This window comes from Leptonychotes weddellii, chromosome 3, assembly GCF_054177405.1.
Source record: "Leptonychotes weddellii isolate Sample4059 chromosome 3, ASM5417740v2, whole genome shotgun sequence".
Classification (NCBI taxonomy): Eukaryota; Metazoa; Chordata; class Mammalia; order Carnivora; family Phocidae; genus Leptonychotes; species Leptonychotes weddellii.
In genome coordinates, this window is record NC_138371.1 from 25,589,331 (window position 1) to 25,612,793 (window position 23,463).

The following is a 23,463-nucleotide window of genomic DNA, read 5'->3' on the forward strand; positions in this document are numbered from 1 at the left end:
GATGGATGGACAGATGGATGGACGGACGGATGGACAGATGGATGAATGGCTAGATGAAAGGATAGATGGGTGAATGAATAGAAGAGAATGCTTGGCAATGTTTTAGGGGCTAACAAATTGCACCTTTACAAGATTATGTAGTGTTTTCCAGCTTGTTGAATAATAAATTATGACACAGGAGAATATTTTGATTTCCATCCTTTCTATGGCCTAGATAGGTGACCTCAAGCAAGTTGTTATGGTTCCGGGTTCCATCTGATTGTTGTGAGGTGTTAAATGAGGTAATGTAAATGAATTACTTAGCAGCCTGCCTACTACATGTTAAACAATCAGCGTGTTTTAAACTTCCTTTAAATTGAAGTAATGCAAAATAAGTCTCTTTTGGCAAAGTTTTCTGCTGTTATTACTACTACTATTAGAGACCTCCAAGCAAAAATAACATTTCGCTCTTGATTAAGAGAGAGGTTTACAGACCAGTAGATAACATTGTTTGAACCAGAACCAAGTGAAATAACACAAGTATTCTGGCTAAATTCCAGCATGAGTGATTAACATTCTCCAACTTCAAATAATTTTTATTATTAGCCACCACTTGTCCATCCCCAATAATACACACGTTGCATAAAGGGCGCAGAATGAGACAGCCCTTGCTTGGCATGTTCACAGTCTGCACATACTTTCCACTGAGGGTTTCCCTTTCTTTTTGATTACTATTCCATAGCTTTCAACTCCCACTACTTTCAACCCTGGGATGTTTGCCGACCCAGAGTGCCAAGTGTTTCCAAAACACAAAAGAGATTAAATATGAACACCTGTAGAATTTCAGGGAATGAAAGATGTAAGGTACATTCTAAACATATTTATTAATAGTTTTGATGCTTGTGAAACAATAGTATTTATTCACTTTAAACTTTGAATCTGGGATTAATGCACATATTCTTCATTATTGTCCACAAAGCCCTGTTGATGAGCAAGACGGAGAGGGCTATTCTGCAATTCAGTCTCCCAGTCTGTACAAACGGGATCCAGGACAGGAGAACGACAATGACTGTGGTCTATCTATCTCAGCCCTTTAGTCCAGTCCTGACTCCTTGAAGTACCCAGGCCCTCCTGCTTTTTCTCCTCCTTCCCAGAGGAAGGAAGGGGTGGGGGAGCGGGAAACAATTCAAACCCTCTTTGTAAGCGTGTGAATGAATTTCAAGAATGCTAAACACCTCAATCTTCCAACCTAATTAGAACATGCAGAAAAGAGGCATTTTTAGGACATTTAAAACTTGCAGCATAATAACCTATCTGGAGAGCGCCACTGTGTGTCCCAGCAGCCGGGGCACCCAGCGGGTCTTCCCGCCGGCGGGGACTTTTTGCGCCCCCGCTCCCCAGAGGCGCGCCGGTACGCGGCTCAGCAGCAGGCAGCCGCGGGGGGCCAGGCGCCCACCCATTACCGAGCCGCGAGCCAGCGCCGCTTCTCCCTGCAGGCAACTTGGGGACTGCCTGGGATTTTAAACTTCGACTGATAAAGGACTAACATCTCTCGAGTCTTCTGTGACGAAATGCTAAAGTAAAGGTTGAAGACAGGGGGATACAGAGACTACATGGCGGGGTGGGGGGAGAGTGGTTACCCCTGGGATGCAGCTACGTGGGTTCGAATCCCGAGTTACCATTTGAGCGCCAGGCGCTCGGAATACCCGGGTGAAGATTGCCTATGTTGCGGCTTTCTTGGGAAAGTATTAGCTCGGTCGCCTTGGTCAAGTTTCAAAACCTTTGTTCCTTCACCTGTAAGGAGTACCTGTCTCACAGAACTGTAAAGATCTGAGATCTTGTATTAAGATATAAACGATTAACGCGCTGTCTGGCACACAGTAGGGGCTCAATAAGCCTTCGCTCTTCTCTCAGCGTGAGCTCACCTGGTATGAGGACAGCGCAGAGCGGAGACAGGTGCCACGGTTAAGAATGATTCTTCGGGCAGTTCTTTTAAACAAGCGCTGGAAGCTAAGGATTTTTAGCTGCAGAGAGACCTGGCAGGGGCTCTGGAAGCAAGGGTTCATGAGCTAGTCTATTATGGGAAAGTGAGCCCCGGACCCGCGGGCGCCCGCAGAGAACTCGGTAGGGACTTCCAGCAAAGGTTTCCCGCCCCGGGTCTCGAGAAGGAGAGATTAGCATTCGCCCCGCCCCCATCGCTTTCCGGCCCGCTATTGGCCCGCGCTCCCCGGCGGCCCGCTCCGGGCGGGGCCGGAGGGCGCCGGGGAAGAGGCCGAGCCCGCGGGGCAGTGGGCGGGGACGCGCGGAGAACGTGGCGGGGCGGCCCACCAACCGAGCCCCAGCGCGAGGGGGCGGGGAAGGGGCGGGGCCTCCCGGCGGGCTTTAGAGGCAGGTGACCCGGGCGGGGCGGGACAGGCCAGTCAGCCCGCGTCCGAGTCTCCGCTGCCCTCGCCGAGCGCGCGCCGTTCTGTACCCGCGGGAGGTGGGCGAAAGAGTGAGAGAGCGCGGGGGAGGAGCCGAGCCGGGCGCGTCCCGGGAGCGCCGCCACCGCCCCCAGGAGTCTGCTGGAGCGCGGAGCCCCCTGCAGGGGGGGAGGCGAGCAGCGGGCTGGACGCGGCGGCGGGCTAGCACCATGCAGTCCCGGCGGTGCCAGCGCCGGCTGCTCCCGGTGCAGTGAGGCAGCGGGATCCCCCGGCTGCCGCACACCGCCTTCCTCTCGCCCAGGTGCTGCCAGGCGCGCTCGCCTTTCGTCCGGCTCCCGGACCCCGGTGGAACGCACGGCCTGCTCCTGCTCTGCCCCGCTCGGATCATGCGGGGGGCCCCGGAGGAGGAGAGGGCGAGTGACCGGCCTGCGGCGGCCGCGCTCAGGGTGCGACCCCCTCTCTGAGACGCCCCACCTGCTGCCATGTGCCGCGCCTCGGATACCCAGTCTATCGTCAAACTTTCCGGGTGCCAGCCCGTCTCTGAGTCGCATTTCTGAGCGAGTGTCCCAGGGACGGAGCACCCAGGCTGGCTGCCGACTATTTGTTTCTCTCGGGATCCGCGAAGGTGAGAGCCCGCGCCTGCCCCTTTCTCCCCGTTCTTTTCCCGGTTCCTCCGCCCTTTTCCGGGCGGCTGAGCTCTCCGACCCCGGGGTACAGCCCGGAGGGCCCAGCGTGGAGGGAGGTGGGGGGTGGCGATGGGCTGGGAGTCAGTAGTTTGGTTCCCGGAGGTGGAGGGGAGGGAAGGGAGAGAGGTTAACTTAGAGATTTGGAGAGCGCTTGCGGGGACTGTGTCGTTGACTCCCCTCTAATTGGGAGTTGCAATTTTTCTTCTCCCCCAGCTTCTTTTTTAGAGAGTACTTTCCCTGGAACCGGAGCCCTAACCGTCCCTCCCCACCCTATCTGGCGAAGAGCTGAGCGCTGCCTGCGGAGGCAGCGCCTTCCCGAAACAGTTTATCTTTGGACGAATTTAAGAGAAAAACCAACAGGTTGCCAGCCGAGGCGCCACACACAAGTCGGCGGAAAGGCCGCCCGGTTTCCCCTGGCTGCGTGGGCCCCGCGCGGGCTGCGGCAGGCAAGGCGAGGGGAGGGAGGGGGCTATGGCTCGGCCTGACCCGTCCGCACCGCCCTCCCTGCTGCTGCTGCTCCTGGCGCAGCTGGCCGGCCGGGCGGCGGCTGCCTCCAAGGCCCCAGTGTGCCAGGAAATCACAGTGCCCATGTGCCGCGGCATCGGCTACAACCTGACGCACATGCCCAACCAGTTCAACCACGACACGCAGGACGAGGCTGGCCTGGAGGTGCACCAGTTCTGGCCGCTGGTGGAGATCCACTGCTCGCCGGACCTGCGCTTCTTCCTGTGCTCCATGTATACGCCCATCTGCCTGCCCGACTACCACAAGCCGCTGCCGCCCTGCCGCTCGGTGTGCGAGCGCGCCAAGGCCGGCTGCTCGCCGCTCATGCGGCAGTACGGCTTCGCCTGGCCGGAGCGCATGAGCTGCGACCGCCTCCCGGTGCTGGGCCGCGACGCCGAGGTCCTGTGCATGGATTACAACCGCAGCGAGGCCACCACGGCGCCCCCCAGGCCCTTCCCCGCCAAACCCACCCTCCCGGGCCCCGCGGGGGCCCCGGCCTCCGGGGGCGAGTGCGCCGCCGGGGGTCCATCGGTGTGCAAGTGCCGCGAGCCCTTCGTGCCCATCCTGAAGGAGTCGCACCCGCTCTACAACAAGGTGCGCACGGGCCAGGTGCCCAACTGCGCGGTGCCCTGCTACCAGCCCTCCTTCAGCCCGGACGAGCGCACGTTCGCCACCTTCTGGATTGGCCTGTGGTCTGTGCTGTGCTTCATCTCCACCTCCACCACGGTGGCCACCTTCCTGATAGACATGGAACGCTTCCGCTACCCTGAGCGCCCCATCATCTTCCTGTCCGCCTGCTACTTGTGCGTGTCGCTGGGCTTCCTGGTGCGCCTGGTGGTGGGCCATGCCAGCGTCGCCTGCAGCCGCGAGCACAGCCACATTCACTACGAGACGACAGGCCCTGCGCTGTGCACTGTCGTCTTCCTGCTGGTCTACTTCTTCGGGATGGCCAGCTCCATCTGGTGGGTCATCCTGTCACTCACCTGGTTCTTGGCAGCTGGAATGAAGTGGGGCAACGAGGCCATCGCGGGCTATGCACAGTACTTCCACCTGGCCGCGTGGCTCATCCCCAGCGTCAAGTCCATCACGGCGCTGGCACTGAGCTCCGTGGACGGGGACCCGGTGGCCGGCATCTGCTACGTGGGCAACCAGAACCTGAACTCGCTCCGCGGCTTCGTGCTGGGCCCGCTGGTGCTCTACCTGCTGGTGGGCACCCTCTTCCTCCTGGCGGGTTTCGTGTCGCTCTTCCGCATCCGTAGCGTCATCAAGCAGGGCGGCACCAAGACGGACAAGCTGGAGAAGCTGATGATCCGCATCGGTATCTTCACGCTGCTCTATACGGTGCCGGCCAGCATCGTGGTGGCCTGCTACCTGTACGAGCAGCACTATCGCGAGAGCTGGGAGGCTGCGCTCACCTGCGCGTGCCCAGGCCCTGACGCCGGCCAGCCACGCGCTAAGCCCGAGTACTGGGTGCTCATGCTCAAGTACTTCATGTGCCTTGTGGTGGGCATCACGTCGGGCGTCTGGATTTGGTCCGGCAAGACTGTGGAGTCGTGGCGGCGCTTCACGAGCCGCTGCTGCTGCCGCCCGCGGCGGGGCCACAAGAGCGGTGGCGCGACGGCCGCCGGGGACTATGAGGCGAGCGCAGCGCTCACGGGCAGGACCGGGCCGCCGGGCCCCCCCACAGCCGCCGCCGCGGCCGCCGCCTACCACAAGCAGGTGTCCCTGTCTCACGTGTAGGAGGCCGAGGCCCAGAAGGGCCGGGAGTGGGGGGGGGGCGGGCGGGGGTTGTTTTGTTTGGTAGCTTTGCCAAGTTCACTTCCGTTTACTTTCATGGTGCTGATGCCCCCTCCTGGGGCAACTTGGAGAGAGGGGAAAGGGGCCCTTTCAAGGGAGCACCTGTCCCAGGACTTCTCAAAGGGGCTCAGCTCACGTGTATTCTATTTTGTGTTTCTTACTACCTTTTTTTTTTTTTAGGGGAACCCTGTTTTTAATTTATATGTAGTTTTCTTAATTTTAAACTTTGTTGCATTTTGGCAACAAAATTTACCTTTGCTTTGGGGGCTTTACAATCCTAAGGTTGGCATTATAATGAAGTTCCGCTTGGTTCAGGTTTCTTTGAACTGTGTGGTCTAAATTGGGAAAATATATTTCCTATACTTGTGTCTTTAAAAAAAAATGTGAACAGTGAAAGTTTAGGTTTCTATGACTGGGAAGTGGTTGGGTGTGCTTTCTCAGCTTGTTTTCTCCTTTCATTGCTTAAAGTGTCCAAGATGCTTTAAGGTGAGCTGCTTGTCTCTTTATAGTCCCTAAGTTAGGGGAAACCCCAATTCATGCCAAGGAGGGGGAGCATAATGTGGTTAGGGCCTCCCCAAAGTGACAAGGTTAGAGAGTGTTTAACGATTTTGTGTGCCATCCTAGCTTTGTTTATTTATCGACCTTCAGTTTCTTTTCTGTAGTGCTTGTAATCCTTCTTATTCTTAACAGCACCCAGTGTTGTCTTGAATAAGTTAGAGGTGGCCTTATAGAGTGCCGGTATAAATATTTGGAAAAGTGAAAACCTAAGGGATGGTGATTGGTTGAGCTTGAATTCTAGACTGGTAAAATGGCAGCTTTGTGCCAGAGAAGGAGGGGGTGGTTCTTAATAGGCTTCAGTGATCCCAACTTTTTTTAAAAAAAAGAACTTGTGTTCTGATTTTGGTAAAAGTAAACCCCCACTCCCTTCTTCTGGAAGTACTTAGAGATAGTTGTTAAAGGGGCTGCTTTTTAGATGTAAGGACTAAAATGGATATACCTCCAGTAATTAAGTAAATTTCCAACACTTCTCTTATCTGCTCCACCCCCATCCCACCTCCTTTATCATGTTAAACAGTCTTTTTGCTTTTCTTATTCCTCCTCTCCTGGAGAGCTGTGATTAAGAAACCACACCCACCCTTGAATGGGGTGCTTGAACTGGGGGGAGGGAGGCTGGCTACCTGTGAACAAACATTGGAGCAATGAGGGAAAATAAGTGTCCCTGGACTTTGGACTAGTTTAATAGCCAGATATTCCCAAAGCAGCAAAACATGGCTTTCTGCAGTCTCTCAAAACAAATGACACCCATAATACACTTGCGTAAGCTTTTAAAATATGGATCAGGGTCCTGCTATTGCAGGAGGAAAGCTGTTCTCTCTCCCCCACGTCAATCTGTTTCTCTCTCTCTCTCTTTTTTTTTTCCTCTGAGAAAGCACACACTTTTTTCCTGATGAGCACACACTTGCATGCATCCACATGCAAATACACATGCACTTTGCTATTAGAGAATTCTGTTTGTGTTCCTAAATCTGTTTAACCATTCATATATTATGAAAGCCTGTATATGAACACACACACACACACACACACACACACACACACACGGGTTTCTTTACTATTAAAGAATTCTGTTTGCTTTTCTAATCTGTTTAACTGTTCCTTCATGAAGAGTGTGAGGCCACAGCTTGGGGAAGGAGGTGATAGTGCATTGGCCAGCAAAACACCAGTAACCAGGGTTGAGTGGGGACTACATTTAGGAAGCTAAAATGCAAAAACAATTAAAATTTTAGAATGGCTCCCTAGGAAAATGACGAGTCTAGGCATTTGTCCCTCATTTTTACCAAAGTTGGAAAAGTAAGATTTAAATCCAGGTCAGTGTTCCCTTCATGGGTATTAAGGAAAGAAATGCATAGTTCCCATAGTGAATTGAAACACTTTGCTGCAGGGAGAAGCCTGGTACTGTAGTTTTGCAGACTCTCAAAAGCTTTTGTGTTTATAAAAATGCACAAGTTAAAATTTCAGTAGATTCAACAAAACTTAGTACATAGAGCTACAGAACTTTTTGCACATCTTATTCCTGCCCTTATTCAGAAGCTGCTTCTTAGAACCTTGGAGTAGATTCCCTGTCTGAGGGCCAATTTCTTCTGTTTTTCGTCAAATGAGGACCTTTCGTGATCACCTTGACCTTTTCCCTCATTTAGTGTGTCTTCCCAGAAAGTACATAGATTGTTCTGCTGCCTTCAGTCATTGTGCTTAATTTGCCTTGTCCCCTTTACTACTTTTTCTTTGTGGAGGAATCCAGATATGATGCACAGTGTATCTAAAAGTTGTGGCATGAAATGGATGAAAGTGGATTAATTCATTTAAAAAAATTCTTTTTTCATTTTGGCAACATGCCAAGCCTAAAAGAACAACCAGTTTACTTTAAAAAAAAAAACAAGGCTGCTGACAAAGGATACTCAGCCAAGGAGAGGCAATATAGGTAATGCCTTTTGGGGTCTAGTTGCAGAACCAACTTTCAGAGGTGTCCCTTTGTTTTCAGTCTGTGTTCTCACCCATGCCCTTCCTCTCCCTTCCCTCAAAGATAAAGCCCACCTGCTTCCCTCAAGTCTTACTACTGTCAACCACCCCACCCCTACCCAGGGGAGAGAGGTTGGATCTATTTATGGTCACCCTCTACTTCATCCCACACACTGTTTTCCCCTGGTTTGTATTTTTATTATGCATACAATCCATACTCATGAAAACAAATGAAAGGTTGTGTTTGTTGGGGGGTGGGTAGTCTAGCAACTCTTCACAGATAGCTTTGTGAAGTTGGAGAGGATTTATGGTTCAGTTTAATGTCACATGCCCCTTTCACAGTTCAGTTTTGAGCATTGTCTCACTTAATAGATTGGGGGTGAAGATTTAGAAGGTTGTCTAAAGGAACTAATGTGACCTCTTAGTGAATCAGTTGGCCAGACTTTAGGAAGGCTCTTTAACTTACATTATTTCCCTCCTCACATTTTGATGTTGTCTAAATTGGCCGAAAATAATTTTTCTTGGTGCCTTATTGGTTTATCTTTGCAAACCTTTGTCATCTTTCCACATGACTGTTCCCAATGACAGGCCTGTGTGTGTGTGTGTGTGTGTGTGTGTGTGTGGTGTGTAATTGTACGCATGTACAAGCTTAAATAATGTGCCAACAGCACTGTTTCCAAGTTGGTATTCATTAGGCTGTTTCCTCCTGGGCCAGGGCTGCACTAATCCTGACACGGGCTGCCGGGAGAAAACCTCATGGATCCCACACTGAACCTTAATAACAGCATCCGTGACCTGCACTCTCAAGTACAGAATGGGAACCCCAGAGCTAGGAAATGTAGTTGTATATTTTAATGAACTGCTATCCCTGCTAAAGAGGCTTCTTTCACTTTTGTGCTCTACAAAGACCAAGGGGGGTAGGAGAGACAAAGCTTTGAATAACTGCTTTCTAACACCAAATGTGGCAAACAGGACAGAGAACATCACAAATCCAGGCAGGTGTGAGGTACAGTGGCTGAGAATTGCCTGCTCCATCTCTCTGCATGCCCTTTCTTGCCTCCCAAGTCCAATCAAGTGATCCTGGGAAGAAAATATGCCTGGAGTGGGGGAGGGTGATTCTGAGGGGAAAAAAGCTACCAAGACATTAAAGCAGGGCCAAGGGTGGGCAGGATGGAAGTAACTAAGTAACCTGACGCAGAACACTCAAAACCTTCTAGCAGCTCAATGACAATTGCAGGATTTATTTCCGCCAGGATAATGTCTGTGGTACATCATTTTGAGACAATATTGCTTCATGTTGTTACAAACTGTATGTATAGTATGTGTGTTGTGGGTGTGTATATACATAATATATATATGAGAGATTTAGTGACTTTTGATACGGGTTTGGTGCAGGTGCATTTATGACTGAGCCAAATGAGGCACATACCGAGTCAGTAGGTGGAGTCCAGGGCATTCAGTACTTTCTCTGATGTTCACATATGTATGGACGCTACCATGCAGCGTCCTCACTGTCGTGTCAAAGCCAGAACTCACAGATCAGAGCCAGCGATATTTTATTTGTAGACAATCAACTTGAATCTATAAATTATTATTGGCAGATGATTATAATTCTGAATCTGTAACATTAACAAACGGAAACCCAGAGCATCTTGATAAGTTTTCGTTTCTTGTTTTGTTCCTGGAAGTCCATAGAACAGCAGTTGTATGTGGTTATGTTAGTCTCGAGATACTTAATTTGCTGACCTTATTATTTCAGAAAAGATTTTGTATGTATTATATTTGTGGGAAGGTAAAATAATGGTTTGAAATTTTTATCAAATATGGAGAGTAGTTATTTATGAAAAACAAAGAAATGTCTATTTTTGTTTCTTTGTTCCCAATTGATGTAGATAAATTTTAAACTGCATTAAAGCAATGGTAAAGAAAATAAAAAGATGCTGTACATGTCTTTCTCTCCTTAGGCTTTTATGGAGACACACACTTCTTCCTAAGAGTACCTAAGGAGATAGGTGGATTCTGACTTCATAATCAGATTTCTCAGATGTACTTAAAGCGGCAGTGTTTTTATTAATATGAAAATCAAGCAAATTCCAGTCACCAGAAGCAAAACTAATGGACACATGTTTTACTTGAATATACTTCATAGGTTTCTCCTGCCGATCCTGTGATTGTATCATGATTCACTTGAAGAAATGAAGGGAAATACACGTAAGACCAGAGACATTGCCTGAGATTGTGTTCTCTTTCATCAACCCTCCACTGTACTATCTACTGAACCTCTTTGAATAGAGGTGATGCTGTTGTTTTGTGTGTCTGGTTGGGGGGCAGGGACTCTCAAAACTGTTTATCACTCAGCAGTTAGCCTCCCAATGTGGTATCAAGCTCTAAATACAAGTCAGGGAGCCCAGATAAAAGGATAGAAATTGATTTCGAGTTGGCACCTCCCTGATAATCAGGACGGATGCTTAGTAGACCTGAGACACCACTGCACTGTCGAGTACTTTCTGCTGGCTCCTGTTCTGGCAAAGTGCAGATTGGCCACCAGGCTGTGAACCACTGCCTCATGTTCATGCCTGGTGTGTCCGTGTTCTCCCGCAAGGCTCCAGGGCCTACGTATGTAGGAGTGGCTGGGTCATTAGGAGCTGAAAATTTTGTTGGGGGGAGATCAGACAAATCCAATAAGGGGTGAATAACGATATGAGAGTATGTAATTTAATGTCAGAGTGAGTGCTGTGAACGTTATCAGATTCCTACAGTAGTTAGGGCAGTTGGGAGAAGCGGAACGGAAAATACACTAGATGAGCTGGATCCCGACCGAAGAGCAACGGTACCTTCCATGCACAGGACTCTGTGGTTGGTGCATCTTCCCGGCACTTTCACATTGCTCACTTCCCCCCCCCCCATTGGAAAGGGGGGTCGGGGCAAAGCCACAAGCTGGAGCCAAAGGGGCCGTAGAGACTTAGCAGGTTGGAGAAATAGGTGGGTCCGGGGTATTATTGGTAATAACTCTTGTAGTGATCTAGAGGTGTTTAGTTTGTCACTAATGGAAACAGGATTGAAAGGCAGTAGAATGGTTATGCTTAAAGCCGTGGCAGCGAGATGGCTAGGGATTCAAGCTCCAGCTCCACCATTTATGGGCTGTGTGATCCTGGGTGTATTAATCTCAGAGGATTTCAGTTTTCTCATCTGTGAAAAGGCGATAATAGTACTCATCTTAGGGCTGAGAGGATCTAAAGGATTAGGTCAGGTTAAGGTAAGGCAAGGAAGAAGCAACTGTTCAGTCATGGAATGGAAAGGGAATTGATAGAATCTTTTGGGGTTCCTATTAAAAATGTAGATTCCCAGACTTAAGCTTCAGGAATTGAGATTCAGTAGGTCTGGGCCCAAGAAGCTGCTGCTCCCCCCGCCCCCCTTTTTAGTAAACTTTATTTTGGAATTATTTTAGGTTTACGGAAAAGTTGCAAAGATAATCCAGTTCCTGTATACCCCTTTCCCATGTGGCCCTAATGCTAACACATCGTCATAGTACACTGTCCCAATGAAGAGTCAACACGGGCACATCACTATTAACTCCAGACTTCACTTGGATCTCACCAGATTTTCTACTAATGCGCTTTATCTGTTCTAGGATCCAATCCAGGATTCCACATTGCATTTAGAGAAGCTTCGTTTTTCATAGGCACTTTCAGCTGATGAGAGGTATGTGGTCTGGGGACTGTATCTCGAGAAGTAATAGGACAAGTAAAGGACCGAGCAGGGTCAAATTGCCCCATCCTCGCATTGCGAAGGTGCAGTTTTGAAGCAGAAGGGGATAAATTGGTGGAGGGGTGGATATAGAAGGCTGGTGTTAAAAAGTTGGAATGGAATCACCTCCATAAGGTGAGAGGGCTACCTTAAGAAGTGAGGCATCTATTCCTAATGCCGGATGAAGTGAGTCTTGGAGCTGGAAGGTGGGGATGCTCCCGAGACTGAGGAGATCATCTCCAGTTGTGGGCAGGTCAGGGGAGTGAACAAGGGCAGTATTCGGGGAACAGCTGCTTGGGGGAAACCAGGAGCTCTCTCAAGTAGAGTATAGGGGATTACAAGGGCCGGTTAGCCTGGGGGCCACATAGATCCTGTATTTCCTGCAACCTGGTGCAAATGCTTTGGAAGTGGGTCATAGTGGTAACTAACATCCAGCTTTGCCACTGGACACTAGCAGAGGGGAGACGATATTCTTGAGGGAGGACCCTAATCAGCAGTGGGAGGGGGACACACGGAAGATCTGCTTTTGCGACTCTGTTCCAAAAGTGAGGAGATAATGGGGCCACCATCTGGGGGGTTAGAAGGTTAGTAGAATTGAGAATGGTATGATGATGAAGGAATAGATGTTTTAAGAAAAAGCTAGCAGGGGCATCTGGGTGGCTCAGTTGGTTAAACATCCAACTCTTGGTTTTGGCTCAGGTCATGATCTCAGGGTGGTGAGATCAAGCCCCACCTCAGGCTCTGGGCTGGGCATGGAGCCTGTTTAAGATCCTCTCTCTCCCTCTCTCTCTGCCCCTCCTCCCCGCCCCAACGCTTGATCACTCTCTCTCTCAAAAACAAAACAAAAAAACAACCCACCAAAAAACTAGCAGAATAATTTGAGGTCTCGAAGTGGATGCCATCAATACCTTCTTGAGGACCTTAGGTTCTGAGGCGATCATCAAATTTCTCTAATCCAGATTACGTAGTTCCCTTCCCAGCAGTTATAATCATTAACACCTAACCTGTTCCTTCTTAAAAGAACGTTAACCTTTTTTCCTTTGATGTCAGATTCCTCTTCATTTCTATATTTCATTCTTCTTTCTGCACTCTAGAAATCCCCAACCACAAACTGGTATTCTTAAAATTTGTATCACATTAAGTACATGTTCTTAAAAATAGTGGAAATTGCCTCCGAAACCAAGCCACTTGCACTTGTGATCTACAGGAATAGGCTTTGCTGAAAGGCTCCTAGATTTTTTGCTTTCTTGCTGTCACAGTGTGTGGTCGACCAGGTCAGTAAGTGGCTAACAGTTAAGACTTGAGGCAATCGAATCCTTACCGTGATAGATGCTGCGTGTCATCTACAGATTCAAGTGCTTTTCCAAGTAGCTCTGTACTCAAGAATACTGCTTCTGGGTGAGGCAGCAGTTGTAGTCCTATCACATGTGAGCAGAGAGAGGTCTTGGTGATGAAAGATTTTAGCTAATTTATATGCTGTGGCTCAACTTTTCCAAAACACTGTATAACATGGATACAGAGTGCATGGTTCTCCCATAAATACTGGCTTCAGCATTCTTTTTTTAAATCAAGGAGTAGTGTATTTGTACATATAGGAAAACTAAACCAAGAAATGAACCTTGAACCGTTATAAAACCAAGATTCAGTGGTATTGGATTTCAGTTATGTATGGGCATACACGGGGTACATTTAAGAGTAAATGTCAAAGAGAAGGTCGTGATGGAATCTGATGATACAGCAAGGAGAAGGTTTCTCTTTAACCAGAAGCATTGGGCCTTAAGAATGTCTTAGGATAAACCATGTGAAACTGCTCATGAGCAGCCATTTTTGACCTACAAAAATGGCAGTTTCACTTCGTTCAGACATACATTTCAGACCTTTGTCTTTTCCTTGTAAAGACTTAAAAACACAGTTCACAATATATCAGAGTTAAAGTTTTCACTGGTCAGTAGTCTAATAAGAAAAAAAACTAAAATTGAAGGTAAATGAGTTGAGGTAGATACTCTTTTATATAGTCTTATTTAGGGAACAAACTCTTCCTAGGTATAAAGCCCTGAGAACACTGCCATAGTTACTAAACTACTAGTGACCAGTTTCCATGCCCTTTGTCAGAGAACCTACTAGCTTTCAGGGATGTTTATTACTTTTACCCTGAGTTGACTCAATTTCCCATTTATCAAGATAGCTGTACTGCCATCTAGAATTACAGCCAAGAGGGAAAGGACAATGTGTGATTCTACTTATTCTGCCAACTAGTTCTTGAAGCTAGTCCTGTCCAGGGTTCTTCCTCCCAGATTTTTATGTAACCTTTGACTGCTCACATCAGCACTTCTGCTTAGTAGTTGGCATAGTAAAGGGTACAATCTTACAATGTTTTGTGAGAGATTGCCCTTCTAAATGAAATCAGATCATTTAACCCTGTCAGCAGTTTATCAAGAACAAAGTGATCAGCTGAAGATTTGACCTTAGGTAGTGAATTAAGGTGGACAAAAATACAGCAGGACTCTCAGGGTTTACAGAGAATATTGCTTAACCTGAGTGGCTAGTGTCATAAACCTTATGAAGATTTGGCATATTTCTCACTGAAATGAAAGTTTGAAAAGGAGTATTTTAAAGTCAAAACATGTGGGCTGTTTCTCTTTACAGCAACCACAAATCTAGTTCTTCCATTTTCTTTCCTAGGTTTTAACTGCTTAAAATCCTCATATAACTCACATTGTTTCTACACTCTTCCTGTAATTCCCTTCTCCCTGGTATATTCCACCTAATTTAATCTTCCAGTGTGCTTTTTTCCCCTCTTGGTACAATAATGAGCTGTTCAAAGATGCCATCTAATGCACAATGCCTCTGAGTACTGTGGCCAGTGATTTTAAGTGTACTAAATGATCTTCAGGTTGAAAAGGGCAGAAGTCAAAGAAATACATGACAACACTGTAACCAGAGGCAAGGGTCAAACCAAATCATGGTCAGTTTGAAAATGCTTTAAGACCCCACTCACCATTAGAGCTGACTGAAAGCACTGACGTTAGGCAGAGATGTAATGCTATGTGAACTAAGAAAGGTTACAAACACACTAGTCGTATTTTAATTAAAATAGAGTTTATTAGCTTTTAATATAAACATGAGGAAGAAAAACCACGTAAGTTGTAGCATTCTTTTCAAAATAAAACTGCAATCAATACTTGAATCTCCAAGCTCCAAACTCCATAAACAATGTTTTTTGAGGTGGTAGATTGTAATATTTTATATACTGTTATTTATCATTTGTGTGTCTGTCCTTTAAAAATGATGGAACCTGCAGCACTCAATAGAATATGAAGCCCTGCTATACTGAGAGAAAGTATTCCTGGCCCAGAAATGCTATGTTTACAGGCAAAATTCCTATGATTACATTTGAGAAGGTAGGAGAAAGATTTCACATGGTTAAGAACACTAATCTTTTTTTTAACATTTCAAGTTTAAGTGACATCATTACCAATCTCTGAGAAGACTGATTACTTAACTCCCTGCCCTTTAAAGCCTGAGGTGAGGGTTCCTCTTAAATAGCAGGACTTGAAATGAGACCCCTCCAGCCAGGTTAACAGGTAGGCTAGAAGAACTGTTTCAGATCACTACTATTAGAGTCCAGTTCCTTTCGGTTTGTTACATGTGAATTACCACTGCTCTTCATACTCTTTACAAATGTAGAAAAAAGAAATTCAGGTGACCAAAGCAGGTAAATAGCACAGCCCTGCAAAGAACGGTTTTAAAAAGGGAAGGGCACGTCTATGATGATACGAGGCATCCCTCCATTCTTAATGCAATTTTAAGCTTTAATACCTGTGGAGGGATAAACGCTACAAACTTAGAAAACACCACAAACTTAGAAAACACCATTCGAAAGTTTAGTTATTTCTTGTAAACTTACCCAGTTTTCATCTAGAACTAATGATGTAATGTATGGGGATTAACATAAGAATAAAAAAAAAAAAATCTGAGATGAAAAAAAAAAAAAAGAAAAAAAAAAAAAAACTTACCCAGTTTTGTAAATTTTAAATATTAAGCTTTTCATTTTAATTTTTTTGTTTCAGCCAATGTGTGCCATCTTCAAGAGGGGCTGAAACAAAAAATTAAAATGAAAAGCTTAATATTAAAATTTACAAAACTAGGTAAGTTTACAAGAAATGTAATTAAACTTTCAAATGATGTTTTCTAAGTTTGAAGCATTTATCCTTCAGCAGTGCCCCAGAGGGCCCATGCACACTAGATTAAAGCTTAAAGTTGCACTAAGATTTTTCAGGACACCTTCTTTTCACTACCTGCTTATTACCACTGGACCACCATGTTGGTTGGAATTATGAAAACATCCTTTAATACATGTATTTAATAAAGAGGAAAATCATCAGAAAATGAGAAGCACCATTATAGTTCACAAGAAATGCAGCATGGACCCAAAAGAAGTAGATAATCATTGATAACATACTTTCTCTGTTTATGATCCTAAACATACTAATATGCTAATAAGTAGTGCTTGCAAAGAATTTGAATGACAAGTGTTATTCAGCAGCTTTTTGGTTTAAACTGATTGCCAATAAGGACTAGCAGCTTCAATGATAAAGTAGGAAGGAAGAACCCTTCAATACCTAACAATGCTACAGTCTGTTCCTAAGTGGCTTTATGAGTTGTTAGGAGTCCCATGTTTTCACGGTAATACTGCATTGATTCTAAAGAAATATGCAGCAATATGGGAGGAGGGGGGCAAGAAAAATAGGAAAAACATAAAAGTTATATAGTTAGTGTCTTTAAAGTCTAAAAATTTAAACTATTAAAAAAAAACCCTCACTTAGTTCACAGCTATCAGCCTACATAGTAAGCAGATATCTGTGTGTGGGTTGGAGCTTTTGCTTTGGAGTGGTTTTTGTAACTCTGTTTACATTAAAAAGGACAAAAGAGTGTGTTGCATTGACAAGGTCCCATTCTTTCCTATGAGCATCATCCTTGCGGTGGATCCACGAGTTTCTTGAATTCGAAGTCTTTCTTTTAGATGAAAATACTAACTTTGCTGGTTTTTGAGCAGGAGAGGTGGTATTTCTCCAGTCCTTGTAGATTGAGGGGTTCATGATGTTACAACCCCTCCCTTCTCCCTTAAGAGAGGATGGCATTAGAGCGCTGAATACCAATGAAGTTATCAGCGCTGAAAGACCTTCTCATAGCAGCTCTGCACAAGTCTTTGTATTTGTCTTCACACAATCTGGAAATGGCCTGGGAAAGTCAATCAAATAGAACACAAGAACAATTTAAAACAAGCGTTCCAACCTTAAAAACAAAACAAAACAAAACAGAAAGCATCACTGATAAGCCACACAGCCACACTCCTTTAGACAGTTCACAGTTACTGCTACTTTGGATTGTGGAGGTCTACATTCCCAGATGCTGGGGATGCTACTTCCTGCCAGTTCACTAAGGTAATATCCTTAAAAGGCTATGATTAGATACTGGGCAACGAAGAATTTGCTTATTTACAAACTGGGTTCCAAAGATGGCAAAGGTATTTTGACAGGCTCCTTACAGCAGTTATCACCTGTCCCTGTACACCTGTTCCTTCAACATAATGAACATACACCTGGGCAGAAATCAGCGTTTACTCAGCCATTCAACTTCTAGTCTTCATTGGTTATTATATTCTCTAAGCAATTCTAACAGGGCAGGCATGTCTGGACTTTATCAGAAGATCAGAGGTCTAATGACCGAAGCACCAAAAAGTGCTATTTTCACTTGCACATTAACCATGGTAGAAAATACCTTACTGTAAACTACACCAAGGTACCAGAGAAAGTGTCCATTTTAAATATGTCTTGAAATTTCAGTTGTGAATAATTTTGCTGTATACTCACTAAAAAGTCATAAACCATAATTCCTTTGTCTCCTATACATTACCATTTCCATTAAAAATCCATGGGCTCTCTACGACAGTACCTAAAACACACATTATACAGTCTTAAGTCTCAGGTGAGCCACGGATGCTTTGTCTAATAAACTCATGGGACTGAACTGTGGTATCTGTACAAAACACTGGCATGAATTTGTGAACTGAGTAAAAGACTGTTAAGAATGGTGAGTAGAGGGGCGCCTGGGTGGCTCAGTCAGTTAAGCGTCTGCCTTTGGGCTCAGGTCATGATCTCAGGGTCCTGGGATGGAGCCCTGTGTCAGACTTCCTGTTCAGTGGGGAGTCCGCTTCTCCCTCTCCCCCTGGCTCATGCTCACTCTTTCTGTTTCTCTCCCCCAAATAAATAAAATCTTAAAAAAAAAAGAATGGTGAGTACGTAGATATGATTAAGGATACAATTGTAAGAAATTATTCATGTATGATTATATGGAAGGGTAGAGGTTCAAATGGAAAACCATTAAGAACAGATTAAATTTGACTTAAAATATTCTGAATTATGGTCACAGAAGAAATATCTATATACTTTTTTAAAATAATGTGAGATCCTTATATAAATCATAAAAGACACAGGAAATATGCCACCAAAGGGTTAATAAGCTCTTCGATGTGTTAATTTAAAAGCTTTCCATTTTGCTAATCACTGCTTAATGAGATTTAGCCACAGATGCTGGTTTTGGTGTCTGACAGAAAACCCCGACTAATGATTTCACAGCCTTACCTCTAGGTTTTGTGCTCTTTCTTTGCTAAGAGGAGCAAATAGAAAATTCAAGTTGTTGTCATCTGCTAAGGAGCGAAGGTCAAAGTAGTATTTGGCATAAACACTGGCGGGAACATTAATATTAAACTGAAGTAGCTCCAAAAAATGCCTTTCCATCTCATTCCTGGGGGAGGAGACAACAAAACCAACACAAGACAGTTTTAGTTAACTGGGCGATCTTCAAAAGTATCATTCTGAGCTACTGAGAGGGCTCTAAATTCTGTTTTGGAACAAATAGAGGCTACCCAGTGGATTAGTACACTAACGTTCAAACAAGGTACAGCTATTTGTGGTCCTTTCTGCATCCCAGCACTTTGAGTTCGGGACAAGGGGGAAGAGGTTATGGCCCTCTTATGCACTCCTGCTGCTGACTCAGGGGCTCATTCTTCAGAGGTCCATTAGTGCAGCTGTACGATTCATGCTCCACGCTCACTCACAAGGCCCCACTATAGTGATCAGATGAAAGGAATGATGTATGCTGTTTATTAGCTCTGAAGAACTTGCAGACATTTTCACCGGGCCGATAACAGGAAGGGGCTTATTGAAGTAGAGACGCGCCAACAAAAGGAGTGGGCACATCACCACGGCAACAAATGGATCCATCGAGAGCCACTGCTATTATCTCTGAGGGGGAAAAACTCTTGAAGCAACAAGGGTTCATCTCAAATAAATAAATAAATAAGCTACATTGGATGGAAAAGGGAATCCCCTCCCCCTGCCCAGTGCACTGGGCTATGTCAAGGGGCATCCGTAAATGCAAGTCTCTGTTCACCTTCATTTTACTACGGCAAGAAACTGTCACTCTGACGGGACAGGATGCACTCTTTTAAACTTTGGAGGGCAGAATGATCAAAGAGATGTCTTGGCTCGACTAAACTCACCATGATATGACCTCTGTAGAGCACTGGACTCAAACAGCCTTTCTCTCATGTTGGGGATGCAGCCCCAAGATGTGGCACCACCCCCTTGCCAGAGCAGAACGAGCACGCCCGCAGGGGGCGAGTTCAATAAAATAGGAAAGGAAAACGTTGGGAGCAGTCCTTTGCTTCACATGACCATACAGGCTCACTTGCGCAATGTTTAATAAATATAAAATTGACCACTTTCCCAGTCATCCTTTAGAGAATTACATAAAAATGATAAATACCCGAACAAACATGAGCAGCTTACTTTATAACATATTTGGTTTCTCGGTTTTAAAGTTTTAGTATTTTATGCGTTGGACAGATCAACAAATGTTGATGTTCTCCCGTATGGTCCGGAGAGCATTCAGAATGTGAGCAGAGATGAGGTTCTCATTTGTTGAATTTTAAACCCAACTGAACCTACTTCCAAATTTAATTTCCTGTTCATATGGCTCTAAGTCTATAGAAATGTAAATCAGATAATGTTTTGATAATCAGCTAATCAGGACTTAATTTACTACAGGAATAAATGCACTTCACTGTCCCTTTTATATTTTATCCGCTAACACATTTTAATTGTGTGGAAATACAGTACTTCATAGGATTAACATGTCTATTTAATAAAGGTTTAATCACTGGAGAAAAGCATTATGCCTATAGAATATGCATCTTCTGGGTTTTTTGTTTTTTAAATAGCCAAACGGCTGAATAGCACACCATTTACAGGCACAGCAAATCTTCTGAATAGCAGCTGCTCAGTTTAACTTATTCTTTTGAAGGGGAATATATTCTAAAGCATAGATGTTGGAAAGTTTGAAGAAAAAGCTGACAGACACCAATTTTTCCATTTAAGACTCAAAATGAGACTATTAGAAATCGAAGTCAACAGCAGGGCGACAAAACAAATGTGTATTAAACACTTTGTTGTAATGCTTTCCAATTTCCAAAGATCATACACAAAAGCAGCCTATTTATTATCAACATAGCTCCTGGTGCTTCTCTGTTTATAACAAAAAGTATTGTTTGGAACTGGTCTTCCCGTAGCTAGACGCTGCCATCACTGCTCCTGGAAACTCACTCTTAAGAGCTCACACACCTCCCAGCATGTTCTGAGGTCTTCCCTAGAATCAGAGTCCTAGCCAGGTTCGTTGAAGGTTTTGAGAAAATTTCAGCTGCCACCATGGTAGGGCTAGTGTTCAAGATTACAAATTTTTCTTCCTTCAAGGGACCAGAGTTTGCATACTGATGACAGTGGTGATCAAAGTCCCTTTAGTTTCTGCAACTTCCAAAGTACTTTTGTTTCATTTCAAATCCATTATTTGCCATTACCCCATTTGCTACCATGGCTGCAAGCAACATCTCCATGCCCACTCAGTTTCCACTATTATCAAAAGCCATTTGGACAGCCACCATCACTGGTCTCTTCTCCTAGTCATAAGTGTCCTCACTTCAGTTGTAAATATGCACTTTGGTAATTCTGAATGACAATCTTATCTAGAGTAACGGGCAAAGGTAACAAAAACAAACTTGCCACTGCCTGCCATGATCTTAATCTTCCTACGCTGTTCCGTATAATCAAGACGTGTTCTTCCACATTTTCCCAAATGCCACCCACAAAGACATCTTCACTCTCACGTGGGCACTTCGAGAATCTACTGGAAATACCTCGCTGGCTCATCCTGCCTACCACCCTCAGGGTCCTTCACGGAAGCCAGGTTGGCCAGATCGAAAGCCCTCGTTAAGTCTGGTGTTTCAATCCTGCGTCAGCATGCCACTTGTGAGCACCCCCCTCATGGTTGACAGAAGGCCCCACAAAGCGCTGCTGTGATTGCCGAGTGGCCCCGGAGACTCTCGAATGCCATGGGCACTGGCTGATGTCCCAGGGCTGCTTTTCAGGACTGCCTGAGAAACAGGAGCTTCCTAACAATTCAGACCTACTTTTAAACAGGTGCAATACTGCTAGCATGGGAGGAGGCAGGAGAACTGGGACCTGAAACCTTCATACATGTGGCTACTTTTGTACCATGGTTTCTGTAACAACAGAACTTCATATAAAAAGGAGAGAATGAGGGACGCCTGGGTGGCTCAGTTGGTTAAGCGGCTGCCTTTGGCTCAGGTCATGATCCCAGGGTCCTGGGATCGAGCCCCGCATCGGGCTCCCTGCTCAGTGGGGAGCCTGCTTCTCCCTCTGCCTGCCTCTCCCCCTGCTTGTGTTCTGTCTCTCTGACAAATAAATAAATAAAATCTTTAAAAAAAAAAAAAAAAGGAGAGAATGACCAGCAAAAGCTGACTCACGTTGAAGGTATTAACCTCTCAATGGTCTAGAGGCCCTAAGACCTTAACAGTGGCCAAACATTTATTTTAAAAGTCAGACATAGGCCTCTTTAAAATGGACTGGAACTCATAAACAGCTTTAAGAAAGCCATGAAGATTATTTATAATACTGTGTTGGGCGTAAGCCTGTAAAATGCATGCCAAAAACCAGCAGAAATACACACTTCAATTTACCAAGCAGATTACTGAAACAACAACACGTCAAGACCTACCAATTAATGACGGGAAATAGGAATTGTTATACCATAGCCAGATAGGAAGTCTGTAATTTTATGCCTATTTCAGTTCTTTGCACAATGTAACCTTTAAAAATATTTCTTGAAATGTACACTTTACTAGAGCAAAGGAGACACTGGAAAATGGTTAGAAAGTTCACCAAACCTTACAAACTCACATGTCCTCAACTGTAATGTCCTTGAGGATCTGGCAGTAGTCCACATTCCATACAGCCTGATCGTCCCAAACCTTGGAGGCAAGAAGAATGGCTCCCAAAACAATTCTTTTCCAGTTAGTGGGACAAATGTCGATCTCAGCGTAAGTTAAAAGCCTTTCTAAGTAAACCTGCAAAAGTAGAGCACTGGTCTTTGATTTTAGTTCAGTTTAAGTGCTGTGATAAGAACTGTTAGGAATGACAGATTTCATCTGTTTTTGACATGCCTTTTATTCTTACAAAGGTCTACAAAGACTTGGCCCCGGCACCCAAAGCCAGAGGCCAGGTCACAGTTGTAGGTCAGATAATTCTGTTGCCTACTCTGCCCATGTGAATTTCCAGCCTTGGTCACAGGAATGAATGAACATCTCAGCAAAGGGCATCTTGAAGACAGGCATTGGGTTATTACCCTTCCCATTCATAAAGGGAAGTGATTCAATACAACTGATTGCAGATTCGAGTTGTTTAATAAACCCGAGTGCCTACCCCGTGCAAGATACCACACCTGGCTGGTCGTTACACGGTCATTTTACACAATACTTGAACATGTAAAACCCTGGTTAATATCGAGCACATTTTTGCCTTCCCCTTTTCACAGTAAGCGTTTTGTGGCACAAGCCTGAAGATAGAAACTGGTGGTCAAGAGAGCCCCCCAGTGGCTGCTGGGTGGCATGGCAGGACAGCAAGTACAAACAGGTATGCTGGAGGCCGGCCTTCACAACCCTCAAGTAGGCCCCTAATAGAGAGTGTCTTTTAAAGGAACATACATGCTTCGTCTCCCCCTCTGATTTCCCCCACTTCATTTTTCCCTTCCTTCTCCTAATGTCCTCCATGCTATTCCTTATGTTCCACAGGTAAGTGAAACCATATGATAATTGACTTTCTCTGCTTGACTTTTTAAGGAGGGCACGTACTGCATGGAGCACTGGGTGTTATAGGAAAACAACGAATCATGGATCACTACATCAAAAACTAATGAGGTAATGTATGGTGACTAACATAATATAATTAAATTAAATTAAAAAAAAAATAAAGGAACATACATGCATACAAAGGACAATCCTTCTCCCATCCCCTCACTTTCACATCTCCATTATTATTTCACGATAATTCGTTTCTGTCTTATGTTACCCGCAGCTTAGTCAGTTCTGTTGGTTTTAAAGTGCTAACAGAGCCTCCAGGTTCTGCACCGGGGGACTCCTCTACACTCGCTGTAAGAGACTCCTGGATCTCTCTTACACGTATCAAATGTCCGCTCCACCCGGCCCTGGGCGGTTCCCAGCTGAGTAAAGATTACAGAGGTAAGCCAGTGGGGCTTGATGATTCGTTGTGACTTCAAAGGGTTCTCTACAGAAGAGTATATATGCCATTTGACAAGAAGAGAAGTCCAATTTTAGAGTGTGTTTATTGTCTGAAGGTTGTCCGGTTGCCAGCTCAGATTTGCCAGTATTTTCCAAA

The 23,463-nt window shown here is 45.3% G+C and overlaps 2 protein-coding genes across 3 annotated transcripts in view; one reads left to right on the plus strand and one right to left on the minus strand.

The window, feature by feature from the left end:
• The first annotated feature begins 2,386 nt into the window (after window positions 1-2,386).
• Window positions 2,387-16,587, plus strand: FZD5 (frizzled class receptor 5). Its single transcript, XM_081813764.1, has 2 exons — window positions 2,387-3,027; window positions 3,302-16,587. The coding sequence occupies exon 2, from the start codon at window positions 3,560-3,562 to the stop codon at window positions 5,330-5,332; it is 1,773 nt and encodes a 590-aa protein (XP_081669890.1). The 5' UTR covers window positions 2,387-3,027; window positions 3,302-3,559; the 3' UTR covers window positions 5,333-16,587.
• CCNYL1 (cyclin Y like 1) overlaps window positions 14,734-23,463 on the minus strand; it is a 36,770-nt gene continuing 28,040 nt past the window's right edge. For both annotated transcript variants that reach the window (XM_006733372.3, XM_006733371.3), the window contains 3 exons: window positions 21,970-22,136; window positions 18,298-18,460; window positions 14,734-16,894 (listed from right to left, as the gene is read on the minus strand). In XM_006733372.3, the coding sequence (XP_006733435.1) occupies window positions 16,778-16,894; window positions 18,298-18,460; window positions 21,970-22,136 (447 nt within the window). In that variant the 3' untranslated portion in view covers window positions 14,734-16,777. The remainder of the gene's footprint in view (window positions 16,895-18,297; window positions 18,461-21,969; window positions 22,137-23,463) is intronic.

Bases quoted from the DNA above. Each gene is read 5' to 3' on its own strand.
- FZD5 (XM_081813764.1), top strand. From the start codon at position 3,560: ATGGCTCGGCCTGACCCGTCCGCACCGCCCTCCCTGCTGCTGCTGCTC.